Source organism: Magallana gigas, chromosome 7 (assembly GCF_963853765.1).
Source record: "Magallana gigas chromosome 7, xbMagGiga1.1, whole genome shotgun sequence".
In the NCBI taxonomy this organism is placed as follows: domain Eukaryota; kingdom Metazoa; phylum Mollusca; class Bivalvia; order Ostreida; family Ostreidae; genus Magallana; species Magallana gigas.
The window spans coordinates 12,522,978-12,541,112 of NC_088859.1; the positions used below are offsets into that span (position 1 = coordinate 12,522,978).

At 35.2% G+C, this 18,135-nt stretch overlaps 1 protein-coding gene across 2 annotated transcripts in view; it reads right to left on the bottom strand.

The window, feature by feature from the left end:
• Positions 1 to 300: 300 nt before the first annotated feature.
• The window catches only part of LOC105323134 (zinc finger ZZ-type and EF-hand domain-containing protein 1), a 54,020-nt gene continuing 36,185 nt past the window's right edge, over positions 301 to 18,135 (bottom strand). For both annotated transcript variants that reach the window (XM_011422100.4, XM_020065186.3), the window contains exons 34-70: positions 17,602 to 17,774; positions 17,282 to 17,444; positions 14,798 to 14,909; positions 14,328 to 14,541; positions 14,111 to 14,232; positions 13,673 to 13,752; positions 13,505 to 13,565; positions 13,149 to 13,222; positions 12,854 to 12,916; positions 12,361 to 12,437; positions 11,805 to 11,913; positions 11,204 to 11,385; positions 10,921 to 11,051; positions 10,359 to 10,713; positions 9,995 to 10,108; positions 9,837 to 9,880; positions 9,174 to 9,368; positions 8,755 to 8,888; positions 8,540 to 8,607; positions 8,365 to 8,446; positions 7,606 to 7,709; positions 7,019 to 7,190; positions 6,751 to 6,885; positions 6,520 to 6,631; positions 6,073 to 6,260; positions 5,021 to 5,347; positions 4,664 to 4,764; positions 4,459 to 4,515; positions 4,195 to 4,299; positions 3,607 to 3,958; positions 3,176 to 3,372; positions 2,908 to 3,023; positions 2,291 to 2,438; positions 2,066 to 2,182; positions 1,679 to 1,841; positions 1,050 to 1,121; positions 301 to 697 (exon numbers count right to left, since the gene is read on the bottom strand). In XM_011422100.4, the coding sequence (XP_011420402.3) occupies positions 596 to 697; positions 1,050 to 1,121; positions 1,679 to 1,841; positions 2,066 to 2,182; positions 2,291 to 2,438; positions 2,908 to 3,023; positions 3,176 to 3,372; positions 3,607 to 3,958; positions 4,195 to 4,299; positions 4,459 to 4,515; positions 4,664 to 4,764; positions 5,021 to 5,347; positions 6,073 to 6,260; positions 6,520 to 6,631; positions 6,751 to 6,885; positions 7,019 to 7,190; positions 7,606 to 7,709; positions 8,365 to 8,446; positions 8,540 to 8,607; positions 8,755 to 8,888; positions 9,174 to 9,368; positions 9,837 to 9,880; positions 9,995 to 10,108; positions 10,359 to 10,713; positions 10,921 to 11,051; positions 11,204 to 11,385; positions 11,805 to 11,913; positions 12,361 to 12,437; positions 12,854 to 12,916; positions 13,149 to 13,222; positions 13,505 to 13,565; positions 13,673 to 13,752; positions 14,111 to 14,232; positions 14,328 to 14,541; positions 14,798 to 14,909; positions 17,282 to 17,444; positions 17,602 to 17,774 (5,121 nt within the window). In that variant the 3' untranslated portion in view covers positions 301 to 595. The remainder of the gene's footprint in view (positions 698 to 1,049; positions 1,122 to 1,678; positions 1,842 to 2,065; positions 2,183 to 2,290; positions 2,439 to 2,907; positions 3,024 to 3,175; positions 3,373 to 3,606; positions 3,959 to 4,194; positions 4,300 to 4,458; positions 4,516 to 4,663; positions 4,765 to 5,020; positions 5,348 to 6,072; positions 6,261 to 6,519; positions 6,632 to 6,750; positions 6,886 to 7,018; positions 7,191 to 7,605; positions 7,710 to 8,364; positions 8,447 to 8,539; positions 8,608 to 8,754; positions 8,889 to 9,173; positions 9,369 to 9,836; positions 9,881 to 9,994; positions 10,109 to 10,358; positions 10,714 to 10,920; positions 11,052 to 11,203; positions 11,386 to 11,804; positions 11,914 to 12,360; positions 12,438 to 12,853; positions 12,917 to 13,148; positions 13,223 to 13,504; positions 13,566 to 13,672; positions 13,753 to 14,110; positions 14,233 to 14,327; positions 14,542 to 14,797; positions 14,910 to 17,281; positions 17,445 to 17,601; positions 17,775 to 18,135) is intronic.

Below are 18,135 nucleotides of genomic sequence, written 5' to 3' on the forward strand. Positions count from 1 at the left end.
CCTGTTTATTTATACTACTCTCCGAGTGTGGATTTTCATGACTTTCATAAATAACAATGATATATACATGTATATGGAAAGACATATGTTATACATGTATAATTTTATACATATAGCCAACAGTCTTAATTTACACTAAAAATGATCTATAAATCCTCTCCCCTCTTTCCCTTGATAAAATATAATACAATAAGTAAATGTGACAAGTTAATTCAATACATTGAATTTTTGATTTAATTAATATTTAATGGAGATATCTTTAGTTTTTATTTTTTTAATGAAAGAAGAGCAAAGACAAAATACTAGTAAAAGAAATAATGTTTATTATAAAACAACATCACAGGCCTTGTATGACCTATTCACTCAGAAACAGTCATTGTCATTCTAATTAATTCTAATTTAAAAAAAAAACATACAAGGGAGACAACTGCATATTGAATCCATCATATAATTAAATAAAATGATTAAACTACTACATGTACACACAAATCATAATATTTCAGATAAATAATCTTCCAATCTGTCACAAAAATCATAATATCTTAATACATAAAATCGTTTGTGATACACAAAGTCAATTGGAAATCCTAAAACTTCATTTTTCTTGCATCTTCTTCTTCTTTACTAGTGCTATAAGTTCTGTAGCCACATTATTGTAGCCAATCATTGTGCTGACAGCAGCTACATTCATTATTCCCTGAAACAGAAGAAAGGAAATTTATTCATTTATGAAATCTTAAATGCATGACATTGTTAGAGAAAGAAATCATGCATAAGTAAACCACATGATAAATTTAGCCCAATATTTAAATTGAAATTTTGAATAAAAATGAGGTCCTGCATAATATGATGCATGCACATCCATGAATACTACTAATAGATGTACCAGCACGAAAATTTATACATAACAGATGTAATTAGTTTGGAGTTGAGTACTTCCCTACATTTACATCAAAATATAAGCATTTGGTGGCTTCTTAGAATATGTTTACTATTAGTAAATCTATATTCACTGTTAAGGAGAGAGAGAGTTGGTCAATACAATTTACCTGTCGGACAGCCAATTTGAGTTCATCAAAATCTTGTATTGCCAAAAGGTATTCCTGAGTCATCCCCCAGTTCTATAATGAAATTTAAAAAAAATAACAACTTTAACAGAAAAATACATGTAAAGATCTTTAAAAAATTTACAGCTGTTCATCTACAAGTAAAATCTTAATTTTATATAACTTGATTTATTCTCACAACTTAATTACTTTGCATAAATGAAGACCAGACTTAAAGACTATAAACTGAGAAAAGATATTTTTTGAAAAACCTATTAATAAATTTTTGCTGTAGATTTGTATACCTAATGGTATAGCAGTTTTTAAAAATTTGTGAATCAAGAAAACTTATACAAAAATTCAAATACTAAACAAATTGGGTGGTCAACAAATTAGCCATCACAGATACCTTAAATATTTAGACATGCTTTTTTAATCTATATACACTACTATTTAGCAAAGAAAAATTCCATATTTTTTTGGCTTAAAAATTCTAATACTTCCTTATATCTTTATACAAAGCTCCTCGTCTTGTGGAGATTAATATTCCCTAAAAATGGCCACAATCATTAAGCCCTCTTTGGTCTACATCCTCAGTTTTTGGGACAAAAAAACCTGACTGAGGTCATTACCATAGCGGTGGCCTCCACCTGCAGGAAGAGCTCGGTGAGTGCTCGTAACACCGGGGGCACCACGGAACCACCGTCCGTCTGCTCTTTACTCAGGCTGTCATGGAGCTGCCAAAGCGGCTTCAGGCTGCCCAGATCCAGCTTCAGCTTACCGATCAAGGGGCACCTGTCGTCAAAACAAGATTTCATCATACATTAATTGTACAATAAATGCACTTTAAGCATGGTGGGAGACACAAAACAAGTGAAATGAATGTAACAAACATTTTCAACATTGAAATTTTCCAGAATGTTTATACTGAGAGGCATGCCACTGCTAAACAATGATGTGATGGTGTGGTTGTTGAGACTTTTCTTCAATTTTTTTAATATGAAGTGAATGTAACAAACCTGTTCTGGGTTTCTAATATCTTCAGCAAAAGCTGTATGGCCTTTAGTCTTTGTTCTCCAGTTTGTTTGGTAGCAACATACACCATAATTAGCCACAGGTCACTGATATGCAGGTTTCTGAAATTTTAAACAGAAATTGTAAGTGATCTCCAAAAAAGAATTTCTATAAATGATAGTAAAGTAAATACAAAATGTACTCGTTTTTGTAGCTCATATTGAACTTACAGAGCTAGATCTGTGGAGAGAACATTGCCCAGAATCACATATCCTGTCTCGAAACTGTCCTTGGTTCCCGCGGTAACAGTAAACTTGTAACCCCATGATGTGTTGACTCCTCCAGAATCAACAGTAAACTCAAAGTACACTGCATCACCTGTGTAACAAAGATGAGAGATAATGAAATACATGTATATTGCATAGAGAACAGACCTAAAAATAACAATAACCAAAAACAACTCTTTAAAAAAAAGATACATGTATATGGTACATGTATTGATTGACTGGACAAAATATGGTATACCTATAAAACACCAGTCTGTTCAGAGTACAGAAAATACAATCTTTAAGTCTGTGTTGCAAAAATCTATGTTCACATCATGTTCCTAACAGCTATCCCATCATTTCAATTACTTAATTAAAATTGCATTACTAAAACCATGGTACATGTAACTTAACATCATGTTATACCATACAATCAGCATTATTTTAAGAATTACTAAAAATGTGCTAACTAACTACAGATATATTTTTATTTATTCATCATGTTTTTGCAGAATGTGATTCTTTTAGATGTACTGACATACATTTACTGTATACTACATGACTGCCTAACAATGGCTGACCTGGGATTTGGAAACTTGTCCAGTTAGCCCCCGAAGTCCCTGTAAACTCCTGTCTGTTTTGCTGAAGGTCTGAAGATGTGGCGAACACCAAAACATCACCCTCTTTTAATGAGCACCTAAAAATATACAGAGGAATCCGTAAAGCTTCAACTAACAAAAACACCAAGGAGAGATAACGCAGTTCTTGTAGTAAGTTTACCAGGTAAGTGTTTTAACAAGAGATAAAACAGTACTAAAAGTACATGTACCGTAAGTGTGTGATTCTTACCTTCCATCAAATGATATCCTGAGACAGGAGGCCCCTGGGAGTCGTACAGAGTCTTTGCAAGCCGAGGATTCCTTGTAATGGTGGTCGCTCTCCTTCAGAATGGAGGACAAGGTCACTTCCTCCATGAACTGTCCGGCGGTCTTGGCGATAGGCACCAGGCTCTTGGGTTCACAATACAGCATGACCTTCTCTACGACCTACAACACAGGTCCAAGAAGTGGTAGAGCTTATATATAAAATTACCTGTCACAACGTCGAACAGAAATCAGTAAGATGCTTCAATAGAAAATTCTAATTTGAATCAAAGCATCCAAATTTAACTCTGGATCTTTCAGGTCACAATGTAACAACCTGCACAAGGTGGATTTAAGGAGGAGAGAGAAAAAGACCTAAATCACAGCACAACAATACAGTATTCCAGTAAGACTCACACTATGAAACCTGCTCCTACACTCAGACTTGTTCAGCAGGTCCAACACACAGGGGATCTGTTGAGGGTCCTTACATCCCAGTAACTCGGCTGTAATCACCGGGCCCTGGTCAGGCCACTGGGCCAACAGACTGGCCAGCAGCTGTCGCGCATACAGCACAGACATTGCCAGGTTCACCTTCAGGATGTAGTCACGACAGGGTGTGCGGCCATGCTTCTCTAGCTCCTGTTTCAAGAGTTCGCTGCTCTTACTGCGCTCTTTTTTCTGTGAGTCACTCTCTATGTCGTTGTCTGGGACTGGGATCAGTTTCTGAGATTCATTGTGGTCTTCTGGAGTCGCCTTCTCCAACATTCTGTTCAAGAAAAGGTAGAAACCACTAAGAACACTCTCAATACCACTTTTTAATACATTTTGCCACATAGGCCTACTTGTAAAATGAAATTTCCACATCAAATATCTTGTACAATAAACATGTAGAGATAAATATTTTTTTTATCATTCTCAGCATGTTAAAACATTTTACAGAAATGATCATCATCAATTTTATCAGGCTTGTTGTCCTTTATATAGACTTGACCAGTTGTCTACCTGTTCGTTTGATTGAGAGCGGGATGATAATGTATGCCAGTGTCTATCACTTTATCAGAAGATGATTTAGCAGCCTTTGGACTCTTGGCTCTGGCAATGGACTCCCTGTCAATCAAATTAAGGAAATTTTACGTCAACTTTTCACGAGTTTCTAACTTCCTTTATTCATTAATTACATACTTTAATAGTTTCTTACTTCCTACATGTATATTCTTTAATCTTACTCTTTACATCAGATAATTTTTTTATGACTGTCAGAATTACCATTTCTCTGTCAGCCTCTTTAGATCTGCTTTCCCAGTAATTGGGTACGTCTCCAAACTAAAAATACACATGCATGTTTTACATAAACTGAGAACCCTCAGAAAGCATTAATACACATGTCCAGTTACATGTATCTAACAATCCTCTCTAAATTTGAAAAAAAAAAATTGCATTGTGTAAGAAAAAAAGACAGACCAGTACGTACTTTTCTACAATAGCTTCGACCACACTGTCGTGGCTTTTGTCATTCATTTCGTACATGGCCTTTAGAACATCTAACGGCAGCTTGAATTCTTTGTGAAGTATCTAATACGAAAGATCATCACAATTAACATCCACTAAAGTTCAATTTTTTTTATCAACATGTTTACAACAGAATATGAAAAAAATATTTCAAATATACGCAAACATTTAATATCTTGGTTTTAATCCAGTAATCTTATCAATGTGAGTGTTCAGAATAGTGTCTGTGTTACATCAATTTTTACATAGACATTATTATCATACATGGCAATGCTATAGAAAGATTGTCTGAAGTCTTTGACAGGTCTACATCTGATACCTCAAACATTGTCCGTGTCTTTTCATCGATCCCCTCCAGAAACTTGTTGACGTCAGAGTCGCTCTTGCCCTTGGCTCCTGATGTCACTGTGACATCATCAGAGTCCACCGATTCATCCTCTGAATCTGATGATGACTCTGATGATGAAGAGGATGACATGAAGATATCGTCCGATTCGTCGTCTAACAGACCGTTGAAGGTGGCGCCCCGGGACTGTGTCCTCTTCTCCAGAGCAGCCGCCAATCTCTCAGACAGAGAGAGACTGTGGGTCTTTATCCCCGCAGTGGAAGTGCCTCCCTGATTTGTGTACAGCATGAGAGACAGAACCTACAGGTAAAAGGAGAGAGTTTACCAACCCAAACATTCTCAAAGTGCAATACATGTACATAATTTACAGGTAAATAGAGGTAAATTACAGATAATTCACTCAACAGCTGACCAAACATTTTGACAGTATTGCTTATCTCCATTATGAACATCTTATAAAAGACAAAATGAAAATTAAAAGTTTTACTTTTGAAAACTTGTGGATGGATTGCGGAAAAAAAGTTTCATTCTAGGTTAATTATCTTGCAAGATTTACTGTAAATCAAATTGATGCATTGTCCCTTAGATGAAAAAGTGTAAAAATCCAAATGGGAAAGAAAGATGGACAGACAAGATGTCAATGAAACTGAACATTCTCCCACTTGTTATCACCAGTAGGGGTATGGATTACTGTAAATTCCTAAGTAAACGCGAGGAATTAATATCCGCGTAAAATCGCGAGAAGCCCGTCTCGCGAATTCTAAAATCTCGCTTTTGATTTTAGGAGACATATGAACTACATGAAACTATAATGAAATTTCGCCATTCGCGATTTTATGTTCTCATGATTTGATGGCAAATCGTTGAATCGCGGAATTAAGTACTCGCGTAAAATAAGGAATCTACAGTATTCAGAACTGAATCTAACCATATTTTGAAGACATTTAAATACCAAGAATATAAAGTCAATATTCTCTGCTCAAGTTACATCAACATTCACGGAAGGTTTATATAATGAGACTAACCTCCAAGTCCTTCAGAAGCCACTGCTGGCTGAATTCTGTCCCCTTGCTGGCGATGAAAACCAGACACTGGATGAAACTAGATTGGTACAACTCTGGTAGAACTGGCTGGTTGGAATTCTTCAAACTGTTGCTGAGTACCTTAAGGCAAAGGGAGAGAACCCAGGCTGTCTCCACAGTCACCTCTGCATCTGAGTAAAGAGAAAGAAAAAACAACAATATAGATGTTTGCATGAAGAACAGCATACTCCTCTCAGAGGCTATTCATTAACTTTCAAAAACATGTATAATTACATGTATGTATACTTAAGGTCCTGGCACATTGATATCTTAGTCATTCTTCAATTGCATATAAAACATGTACAAGTCTGTTATTCCAGGTAAACATACATCAATACATTAATTTTTCATGGTCTAGCTTTATCTACATATCTTTAAGTTAATACATACCTCCCTTGATGCTTTCAATGATTGTCTTGGTTGTCCGGTAGAAGACAGAGATGTAGTTGGAGTCCCAGATCTGCTCGTTGCTGCTCACACAGTCCACGTACTTGTCTGATATCTATAACCCAAACACAAGGTCAGGAAGCCATTCTGATCTATAGCTTTCATGTACATCACTACTACTAAGAATTAATTGTTACATTTAGGTTTTCAGTTACTATTTGATCCATCACTTACCGTGTGTCTTTTCCTGGTCTTGATTTCTATAATAAGAGTATGGTTTTCGTCGGGGAAGTGTTTGAGGACGACCCCCGTCTTTCTCTCCATACCGGTGTACTGAGTGAAGCTCACCAGAGTCCCAATCGTCAACACCTGTACGAAAAAAAAATATCAAGTTCTCCACTGTATTAACACAGCTTATTGTCAAGTCAAACTACTACAAAATGTCAAAATGTTCCTCTATAAGGTTAATAAGATGTATAAATCAAATAATATAATATCTAACCTCTGGAAATCCAGCCATGACAAAGAGAGCAAAGATGGAGGGTAGGTCTGGTTCACTGGTCAGCATCTGTACACAGTCGTTGAGGTAGTGCTGGATGACGGCCTTCCACTCGGGGGAGCTATATAGACTCTGGAGGATCCGCGAGACGGAGCAGGCCCACTCCAAACCACACCTACCAAAGTATTCCAAAAAAGTGTATACATGCCATCTATATCAAACATGTTTTATATGCAGAGAAAACACTCAAAATAATTAGGTTTCTATTTGAATATATGAATAAATGTGCACAGTGAGTCAAAACCATGAAAGTGAAAATGAACCAACTTCTTATTCAAATTTTATATCAATGTATAACAGTCAGTGTTTATTTCATTTCATCAAAGAGTGAATTGATTTCATAACCAAATGTGCTACCAATGATTTTAAGTCAGTATCAATAGTCATCTCAGGTTATTCAATAAATATTCTTCTCTCTTGATTATAAATTAACAAAGATCAACAAAATAAGCCACTTTGTCTATATTTTTTCATCCGATTATTATTTTAAATCAACTTCTAAATACAGCCTGACATTTTTTAACACCTACTTTTTCAAGCAGTCAGCTCCGAAGGTAAATAAATAGTTTATACAGTGTAGCCCCGGAGTTTTCTCCTCTTCCTTTTCTTTTGAAATCACAGCTTGATCAGCAACCTTCAAAAACACACAGCAGATGACAACAAAGTACTTGTATATACATGTATATTTGATTCTTTATTTTATGATAAACAGAACAGTTCTGTCATTAGATACCAGATAAAAACTTGCTACAATGTAACATCAACTGGGCAGAGGTTTTATGAATATTTTAATTAATTAGAAACTTATGACAAACCATATCATATGACTGAATTGAGGTCCTATACCCGTAAATCTTATTACTAAATTGAGGTCCAATAAATCTTATGACTGAATTGAGATCCTATAAATCTTATGACTAAATTAAGGTTTTATACATCTTATGACTGAATTGAGGTCCTATAAATCTTATGACTAAATCGAGATCTTATCAATCTTATGACTGAATCAAGGTCCTATCAATCTTATGACTGAATTGAGGTCCTATCAATCTTATGACTGAATTGAGGTCCTATGGATCTTATGACTGAATTGAGATCCTTTAAATCTTACGACTGAATTGAGATTCTATGAATCGTATGACTGAATTGAGGTCCTTTAAATCTAATGAATGAATTGAGATCCTACTCATCTTATGACTGAATTGGGGTGCTATGAATCTTGGTATTGAGTTGAGGTCCTATAAATCTTAGGATTGAGACAAAGTCTCAGGATTAAATGTATAACTCACTACAATATCACAGCGATTGAGCAGGGGTCCTAGGAGTCCCATGGCTAAATGTCGGGTGTTCACTTCATGACCACTTTCTCCTCTGTATATCAAAATGAAAACAGCACTGATTGAAAATGTGCAAATTTAAAAGACTGTCAAAATTCTGATGTTTTATTAATTTTTTTCAACTTGCCTGGCAATTCTAAACAATAACTGAATAAATTCCTTGGTGGTGAAATTAAAATTTCCTGAAGACATCACCTAAAATGAGGAAAACCTAGAGATGTTTAGTAAATTGTTATTACCAAAAATTTATCTATGATTATTTAAGACTTCAGTTACGTAAAAAAAACAATCCATTGTACATGTATGTTATTAAAATTCACAAATGTATGAATAAATCCTGACCGAATTATCCCGCGGAATCATGGCTCCCAGCAATCCCATGATCCTCTCCTGTGTGTGGATAGCAAATGCCTCCATCTGCCTGCTTTCAATGGCTTGCAGACTCTTGTCAGACTGCTGCAAAACTTTTCCACTATCTATAAAGACACAAACAGACTCTTATGACAATGACTCAGTTATCTCCCATTAATTGTTGACCTATCTCTTTTACCTAACTTTTACTTTTAAGACTGCATACTTTATGGGGCTGAGATTCAATAAGCTACATGTAAAACTGTATTTTCCCCATCCCCTACATATTGATACTTCACCCTTATTTATCCTTCTGTTTCACTGGTCACTTTTTAAGACTGGAGCAGATATTCAACAATGACTACATTACCTCCCCTTACATGTTGCCTTATCTCCCTTTGACTACATACCTTCTGTGTCATCGGGTACTTGTTTTAGACAGTGTGTAATGATCTGCATACACTGACTCTGGAGCTGGGCGGCCAGTTTCACATAGTCCAGGTCTACATGAGAGGAGGTCACAATTTCTCCAGTCGACAGGGAGAGAATTGTAAACAGAAGCCAGACATGCTGGTGGATGTAGCCCTGAATCAGAGAGGTGCCCACTGCAAATGTAAATCACAAAAAGTAAATAACTCTCTGAACACGAGATTCAAAAATGACTCTATTACCTCCCTTTATATGTTGACTTATCTCCCTTTGGCTACATACATTTAGTAATCAGTAAACGGTACTGCTTTTAAGAGAAATATCCTGGCTGAAATTTTCTCTCAATTAATACTGGTCTACAACATTAGAGAAACAAGAGATTTCCAAAGTTGGCACATTAATAGACGAATGGAACAGGATATTTTTGATGATTTGATCTAAACAAAAGTATACAGGGACAGTAACTAAATGATCCCTTTCAAGATAAAATACTTTATTTAAGCCTGGTACATGATAAAATAATAATGGACAAGTGCTTTATTTAATGAAGTGCATGTAATTTATAAAACAATGAATAATATTATATACAAGCATAATCTGGGTTATATTACTTTAAGGTTTAAATAGAGTGTAATGGTACTTACATTTCACCAAGGGAAATTTGGTTACGTCATGTGAAGAATTATGCCTGTTATAAAAAAAAAATCATTTTAAAGTTCAACAAACTGGAACTTGTTCAGAAATTAACATGTTTCTTATAAACACAATTATTTTGTATCAGACAATATTCATGCCAACTTACTCAGAAGGAAAGCTTCCCTTATCATGACAGCCATAACACAAATCAAAATCATCACAGACATTGCAGTGGATCCGAGTTCCCACTATGAATGCTTGGCACTTGTTACATTTGTAGCTATAAACAGAATCAAGATTAGGTTAAAATAAGAAATCAATTCTAAAGAGTAAAAAATTTTGCATATGCAAAAGGAATTTGATTCCAATTTACATATATAGGTACATTAATGTGCAAATAATTTAAATACCATATTTAAAAAGAAAACAATTTATGGGGCATATATTTTAGACTTTCAACTGTTTAAAAATTCTGTTAACTGTTGATTCTGCAGAAGTTAGAAAAAAAGACAATATCCAGAGTCACTAACACTAAATGCACAATATCATGATCGTCCGTGTGCTCGCCTTCAGGTTTGACTCCGCTGGCATAGCACGTAGCACATAGGTCCATATCCACGCACTGTAAGCACCGAAACCTGCGGCCTGGCAGTGTCACGTTACATCCATCACACGTTATCTCTACCTCAAGGAGGTCACAGAATCGGGCCACAAACATCTGCACCTCCCTCTCTTCTTTCTCCGATTTGTCCTTCTTGGCGTTCTTGTACCACTGATTGAAGCCCTCGGAGCACTCTTTGAACCAGCTCATACAGCGATTGTACTCAGCGAGCTCTTCATTTTCTTCTTCTTGTCCAAATGTACACTCTCTCATCTTCACTGTTTCTGTAAGAAATTTTGATAACCATTTTAGAAAAGATTCAAGTTTACTTATTTTAAAGTAATCATTGCATTGCTATTACATGTAAAGCAAAAAGAAATTTAAGTGTTGAGGAATCTTACTGCCCAGGGTATCAGTTTTTAGTTGCCTTACCAATAAGTGTGTTGCAATGATAATTAATTTTTAGGGGAATCAAGATTAAAAAACCTAACCTTTTGTGATTCCTAAATACAAGGCTGGGAGGTTAACTTCCTGAACAAAGGACAGGTCATAGGGTTGCCATTCTACATCCAACAGATGGAGTAAACAGGCTTGTATGTATTCATACGCTGGAACTGCACTTCTACAAAATTAAAGGTGTACGAGTATATACATGTATTATGTAATCTTTTTGTGTTGTCTTTCTTACAATTAAGGCCAAAAGTCTTAAGCTGAGGTTAAAAAAAAAAGAAAGAACTAAGTTCATGCATAAATTCCATTGATTCAAAGACCCACTTTTCCATCTGTATCCGGTGATATTTGTGGTAGGTGTCCGTGATTTTGCGGATGAGGTTGTAGAAGGACACCCTGACTACTGACTCTTGCTGTAGTCCACATCCATCCAAGCTGTCGGCGTAGTGCTTACAGAATCCATCTTGATAGCACAGCATCTCTTGGAAAAACAGCACGTTGGGGATCTAAGTAATAACCAATTTATTGTCAGATCCTTTATGCACAACACAACCCTATCTACACATTTTGTCATGTAAAATTCCCAAAATCTCATTCCACAAAATATTCACATTTACAGTACATATACAGGTACTCTAAATGGGAGAATAATTACATTGTAAAAGGGAGAAAAATAACGTGGGTTGTAATTACAACAGTAATTTTAACAGTATGACATTATATTGTGAACTGAATCCAATTTGATCAAGTACTTTTGAGCCTGTGGATTTACGAAGTCAGAACATGTATCTGACATTCAAATCATTAACTAAACTTCACATTAAACCTAGTTACAGTCATGTGCAAAACAAAATACAGAATTAGTTTTATAACTTTCCAGTTTTGAGAATAATTTGTCAGTCACCACGAATAAGATAAGTCTGACCTGGAAGATGTCGGGTTTGTTGTGGATTTGCAGGAACTGGACACAGAAGGAGTAGACCTCGGACACAGCCTTGGCATGCTGGGAGCGCTGCTGTAACATGCTGTTCACTCTGTCAAAATCAACACACAGCACCATCATTATGTGGTATAGAGTTAGTTATAAGACATTCCTTCTAGCTCTTGCTAATAGGTTTACTCTTTAGCTTGATGGATAGAGGACAAGATTTGCATGCTAAAGAACCAAAGGTCAAACCCAAGCAGAAATTTCTGCTACCTCAAAATCACAAGATGGTCATTTCAATTTACAACCTCTATATCAAACAAAATTTTGATGTAAATTGTGTATCTAATATATCATACAAAGTTTTGATGTACATTCAAGTCGTACCCAGACCATCTCATACACTCCACCTTTTCATCTGATACACTGTACATTATATGACATAACAATTGTCAACAATTAAAATCATAAGCATAACCAATAAAAAAGAGATCATAACACTTTGAAATTAGACATGTGTTCATCACTTTTGAACTACTGTTTTTCTGTAACTGACCTTTCAGTTATCCAGGCAGGGTCTTGCACAAAGTCAATGACCAGTCGAAACGAGGGGTATTTTTCTAGAGCATCAAACTGCAACAAAAAGAGATAAAATAAACAAGAACAGTAACTCCAGTACAGTGTACAGTAAATATAATACTGTGAACAGTGGTGCAATGTTAGAATACTTACAGTTTACACATTTTTGAATACCCGGTAATTCATTTTTGGATACTGTGGTTTCATCAATATTCGTTAAATACCAATTTTCGTGGATTTCGTTATTAAGTTGGTCCACGAAATTAAGTGTTCATTAAAGTGCTATTTCTACTTTTATACTTTATCCATGAAAATTGATACACTTAAATATTAATGAAACCACAGTAATTTACAACTGCATGCTATTTGCAAAACTTAAGAGAAATTTCTGAGTTTACTGTATTGAAAAAGTAAACTCATCCACATGTAGACATCACAATGATATACATGTATGTATAGAGATATCTCACCCGCCCTTGCTTGTCTCTTCTGTGAATCATTTTTTTCCACTGTTTTGATGCCTTAGATCTAATCTAAAAGTAAAATGCATGATTGTGCCATTTTAATCAAAATTATGCATTTCTAAACAAAACTGCATGCATACAAACACACCTCAATTTCTTCGAAGAGTTTCAGCATAGAACTATTTGTTCATGTAATTCCAAGATGGCAACTTTTGTGCTGCATTTCAATAAGACTTTACATGAACAGTTCCATTTCAAATTCTGCTGATCAAGAAAAAAGAAGTACATTTCCCAGAATTACCTCATTTTTTAATTGCACTTTGGTCAATCCAGCAAATTTCAACAGAAACAATGCTTTCTCTTTACATGCCACAGCTGAAAAAAAATAAACATTGGTTTATAGACTAACTCATTATCTAAAAGCATAACCACCACCTTTCAACAAATATAATGTACAGGAAGTCATCATTCACAAGCTTCATTTAAACAACCTTAGAAAAATGAAACAATAATCATGCAACGTACAGGTTATACTAGTTTTATGAAGTAAAATTTTATTGAACTTTAATAGGATCATATTACAAAAATTCATTGAGAAAGTAAAGAATGACATCTCTCTCTCCTTCCCTCTCTCTCCCACTAATTTTCTTATTTTACCTGGATCCTGAACATCTTCTCCTTCTGCCTTCTCCACAGCTAACTTCTGCTTTTGTGAGAGCTTTAATAAAAAGAATAAACGGCTTGCAATTCACCCCAATGAGACCTTAAACATTCATACTAGTGTTTCTTAACTTTGAGATTTACCGGTAATACTTTGTGACTTACCAGATTGGTTTTCAAGGAATGGGCAGTGGTGTAAGCTAAAAGTAGTCCCTCAGATACATTCAATTCACCTGGGGTTTGAACTATATGTAAGAAAAACCCACAATATATATTTACTATCACCTTTTCACATCATTGAGTAAAAACAGTTTGTAGTAAAACAACAAACTAGATTATTCTTAAACACTTTACACATGAGCAGAGCCAAATAAATATCAACCAATCATTGACTTTGAATTCGATCTTTAAATTACTTAAAAGTAACTACTCATCTAGACCTTGGCCATTAAGGTCAGTAAATATCGAGTTTCTTCAAAGTTTAAAAGTGTGGGGGAAATTCATATTGTAGAGAACCAGATTACAAACAATGAAGTTGTTCCTCAATCTTTAATTAAAAGCATTATAAAAACCTAACAAATACAGTCATTGTTTTCAACTGACCTAATTTCTGGACATCTTCCCTCAGCTGTTGGGTGTGCCAAACTAGCGCTGCAAACACAGCAAGAACGGCTTCATCTGTGTTACCATGTTCTATCTGCACCCCTTTCTGCTGCTCCTTGCATCTAAGTCAATAAAGGAGAGTGTTACACTCTCTCTTTGAACAACTGAATCCTAAAATCAAAATCATGCAATATCATAGATTTCCATTTTTTCTTACTTTTGTATTAGTTTAGTAGCTATGCCCTCGGTCTTATTGATGACATTCCAGAGGAACTCCAACACACTGCTGTCCGCTGTGGCAAATTTTCCTGACAGAGATCTCTCCAGCTTCCCGATCATGTACCCCCCTCGGAACAGGGAGGTCCAAAGCTCGCTCCTCAGTACATCCTGTTCTGAAGACACGCCCCCTAATACAGGGTCAGTCACAGCAACTGTCAATCAAACACAATTATATATACCGGGTATGTCTTAGTCAGCATCTTATTAATTTAAATCATAAAAAAATTTCAAATTCATTTCTGAATTAGCTTCAATATTTTTCACAAGTTTTCTTATCACTTTCAGTGAACATGTCAATTTTTCAATACAATCAGGTGTATTTATCATTCTTCCATGAATACCGGCATGTGATTTAATTTGTGATTTTGAAAGGACACTTGTGCATGTATAATACAAAATGATGATTACAAGGATTGGCTTTGAGTGTGGCCCCACACAGTCGACCCATCAGCTTGGTCAGACTCAGCTGAAGGTCAAAGGGCCAGGACAAGGGGATGTCTGGGCTTCCTCGGGCTGTCACCTGTTCAAATAACATAACTCATTCATAAATCAGCCTCCGTCTGAATTTAATCATCAAATCCTCATTATTGAGTAATAAACCAAAAAAACAAACAAAGCAAAAAATTGTCTTTGACAACTCATTCTTAGATAAACTTAAAACATAATAGCCTGGTACATGTGAAACAAGATATCTGTGAGCCAATGCTCACTAGTGATACCCCCGCTCTGATGTGAATATGCAAAATAAGCAAAGTCGACATTTAACAGAAAGCTGGCATCCGATTGGTACAGAAATATATCCCACAATATGGCATGCCTAAACAAATAGTGTGTTAAAATTTCAAGCATCTGCGATATATGTTCTGCTGAAAAATCTTTGAGGAAAATTTGTTTGAAAATTTTGGCTAAAATAAACAAAGTACTCATTTAACAGGAAGATGACGTCCGATTGGTACAAAAATACATCCCACAATATAACATGCCTATACAAATACTGTGAAAAAATTTCAAGCATCTGCGATAAATAACTGCTGAGAAATCTTTGACGAAAATTTGTTTGAAAATTTTTGCTAAAAATGAACAAAGTCGTCATTTAACAGGAAGTTGACACTCGATTGGTACAGAAATATATCCCACGATATGGCATGCCTATACAAATATTGTGTAAAAATTTCAAGCATCTGCGATAAATAGTTGCTGAAAAATCTTTGACGAAAATTTGTTTGAAAATTTTGGTTAAAAAATAAGCAAAGTCGTCATTAAACAGGAAGTTGACGTCCGATTGATACAAAAATATATCCCACAAAATGGTATGCCTAAACAAATAGTGTTTTAATATTTCAAGCATCTGCGATAAACAGTTGCTGAGAATTCTTTGACGGAAATTTGTTTGAAAATTTTTGCTAAAAATAAACAAAGTCGTCATTTAACAGGAAGTTGACGTCCCAATGGTACAAAAATACATCCCACGATATAACATGCCTTTACAAATACTGTGAAAAAATTTCAAGCATCTGCGATAAACAGTTGCTAAGAATTCTTAAACGGAAATTTGTTTGAAAATTTTTGCTAAAAATAAACAAAGTCGTCATTTAACAGGAAGTTGACGTCTGATTGGTACAAAAATACATCCCACGATATGACATGCCTAAACAAATATTGTGTAAAAATTTCAAGCATCTGCGATAAATAGTTGCTGAAAAATCTTTGACGAAAATTTGTTTGAAAATTTTGGTTAAAAAATAAGCAAAGTCGTCATTAAACAGGAAGTTGACGTCCGATTGATACAAAAATATATCCCACAAAATGGTATGCCTAAACAAATAGTGTTTTAATATTTCAAGCATCTGCGATAAACAGTTGCTGAGAATTCTTTGACGGAAATTTGTTTGAAAATTTTTGCTAAAAATAAACAAAGTCGTCATTTAACAGGAAGTTGACGTCCCAATGGTACAAAAATACATCCCACGATATAACATGCCTTTACAAATACTGTGAAAAAATTTCAAGCATCTGCGATAAACAGTTGCTAAGAATTCTTAAACGGAAATTTGTTTGAAAATTTTTGCTAAAAATAAACAAAGTCGTCATTTAACAGGAAGTTGACGTCTGATTGGTACAAAAATACATCCCACGATATGACATGCCTAAACAAATATTGTGTAAAAATTTCAAGCATCTGCGATAAATAGTTGCTGAAAAATCTTTGACGAAAATTTGTTTGAAAATTTTGGTTAAAAAATAAGCAAAGTCGTCATTAAACAGGAAGTTGACGTCCGATTGATACAAAAATATATCCCACAATATGGCATGCCTAAAGAAATAGTGTGTTAAAATTTCAAGCATCTGCGATAAACAGTTGCTGAGAATTCTTTGACAGAAATTTGTTTGAAAATTTTTGCTAAAAATAAACAGTCGTCATTTAACAGGAAGTTGACGTCTGATTGGTACAGAAATACATCCCACGATATAGCATGCCTATACAAATACTGTGTACAAATTTCAAGCATCTGCGATAAACAGTTGCTGAGAATTCTTTGACGGAAATTTGTTTGAAAATTTTGGTTAAAAAATAAGCAAAGTTGTCATTTAACAGGAAGTTGACGTCCGATTGGTACAAAAATATATCCCACGATATAGCATGCCTTAACAAACACTGTGTTAAAATTTCAAACATCTGCGATAAATAGTTGCTAAGATAAATGCAACAGAAATTTTTGTTACGGACGGACAGACAGACGGACAGACAGACAGACAGACACACAAGGGTAAAACAGTATACCCCCTCTCCTTCAGAGCGGGGGTATAATAAAATGGCAAAGAAGCAAATGAACTACATGTAGTACATAAAATTGTTTTTTACCGAAACATAAACTTTGACTGTGGGCTTACCTTGAACTTGTACCCCCATTCTGTGTTGCTGCTGTCAGAATGGAACAGGAAATGGAGATGAGGCCCACTGAAGTTGACCTGTTTTGGCCATTTGGAGGTCCCCACTTTCTGATCGAACTTCATCTGGACCCCCTTGGCATCATTGAATGCAAGGTAGTCATACCTTAACAAATAAACAGATAAACAACTGAATTCATACATGTATCAAATGCTAAATTTAGTATGTCAATGTCACTTCTCTGGGTATTCAGATGAAGATAAATTACATTTCCGAAAATAATATGTTCTTTTATTTAAAATACATTAATTTATTCAAGTACCTCCTTTCTGTTTCACATCTCGGATCAAAATCCACCACAAATTTGTTAGCACCTGGACAGGTGAACACCTGAGATTGATGTTGGTTGTTCTCGTAGTTATGGGAAGACTCCACCTCCCAGGTCCTGAGCACGATGTCCTCGGTCTGAACACTGGCCCAGTGGTCACTGGTTATCTAAAGGGATCGAACCAAGGGTGGTTATAACATGAAACTTTATGCTTTGGTGTCATTTATACATGTACATGCATTTATGAGTGTCGATTTTCATGGAATTGAGAAAACAAAGTTTCATGTACACAATGGTCCCAACAATAGTAAGTAATGTCATACACTGTATATCTTATTTCAATAAACATTTGTTTCCATTGCTCTTATTAACAATGAATGCCATGAATTCAAAATTGGTGTTTAACAGATATTGATGAATCCACAGTATCTGTTTAATAAAGAGCTTAGGGCTTACAGTGCCGGTAATTGATCAATTGTCCGAAAGCACATTTGCAATAATAAGAAACAAATAAAATAATGAGCAAAA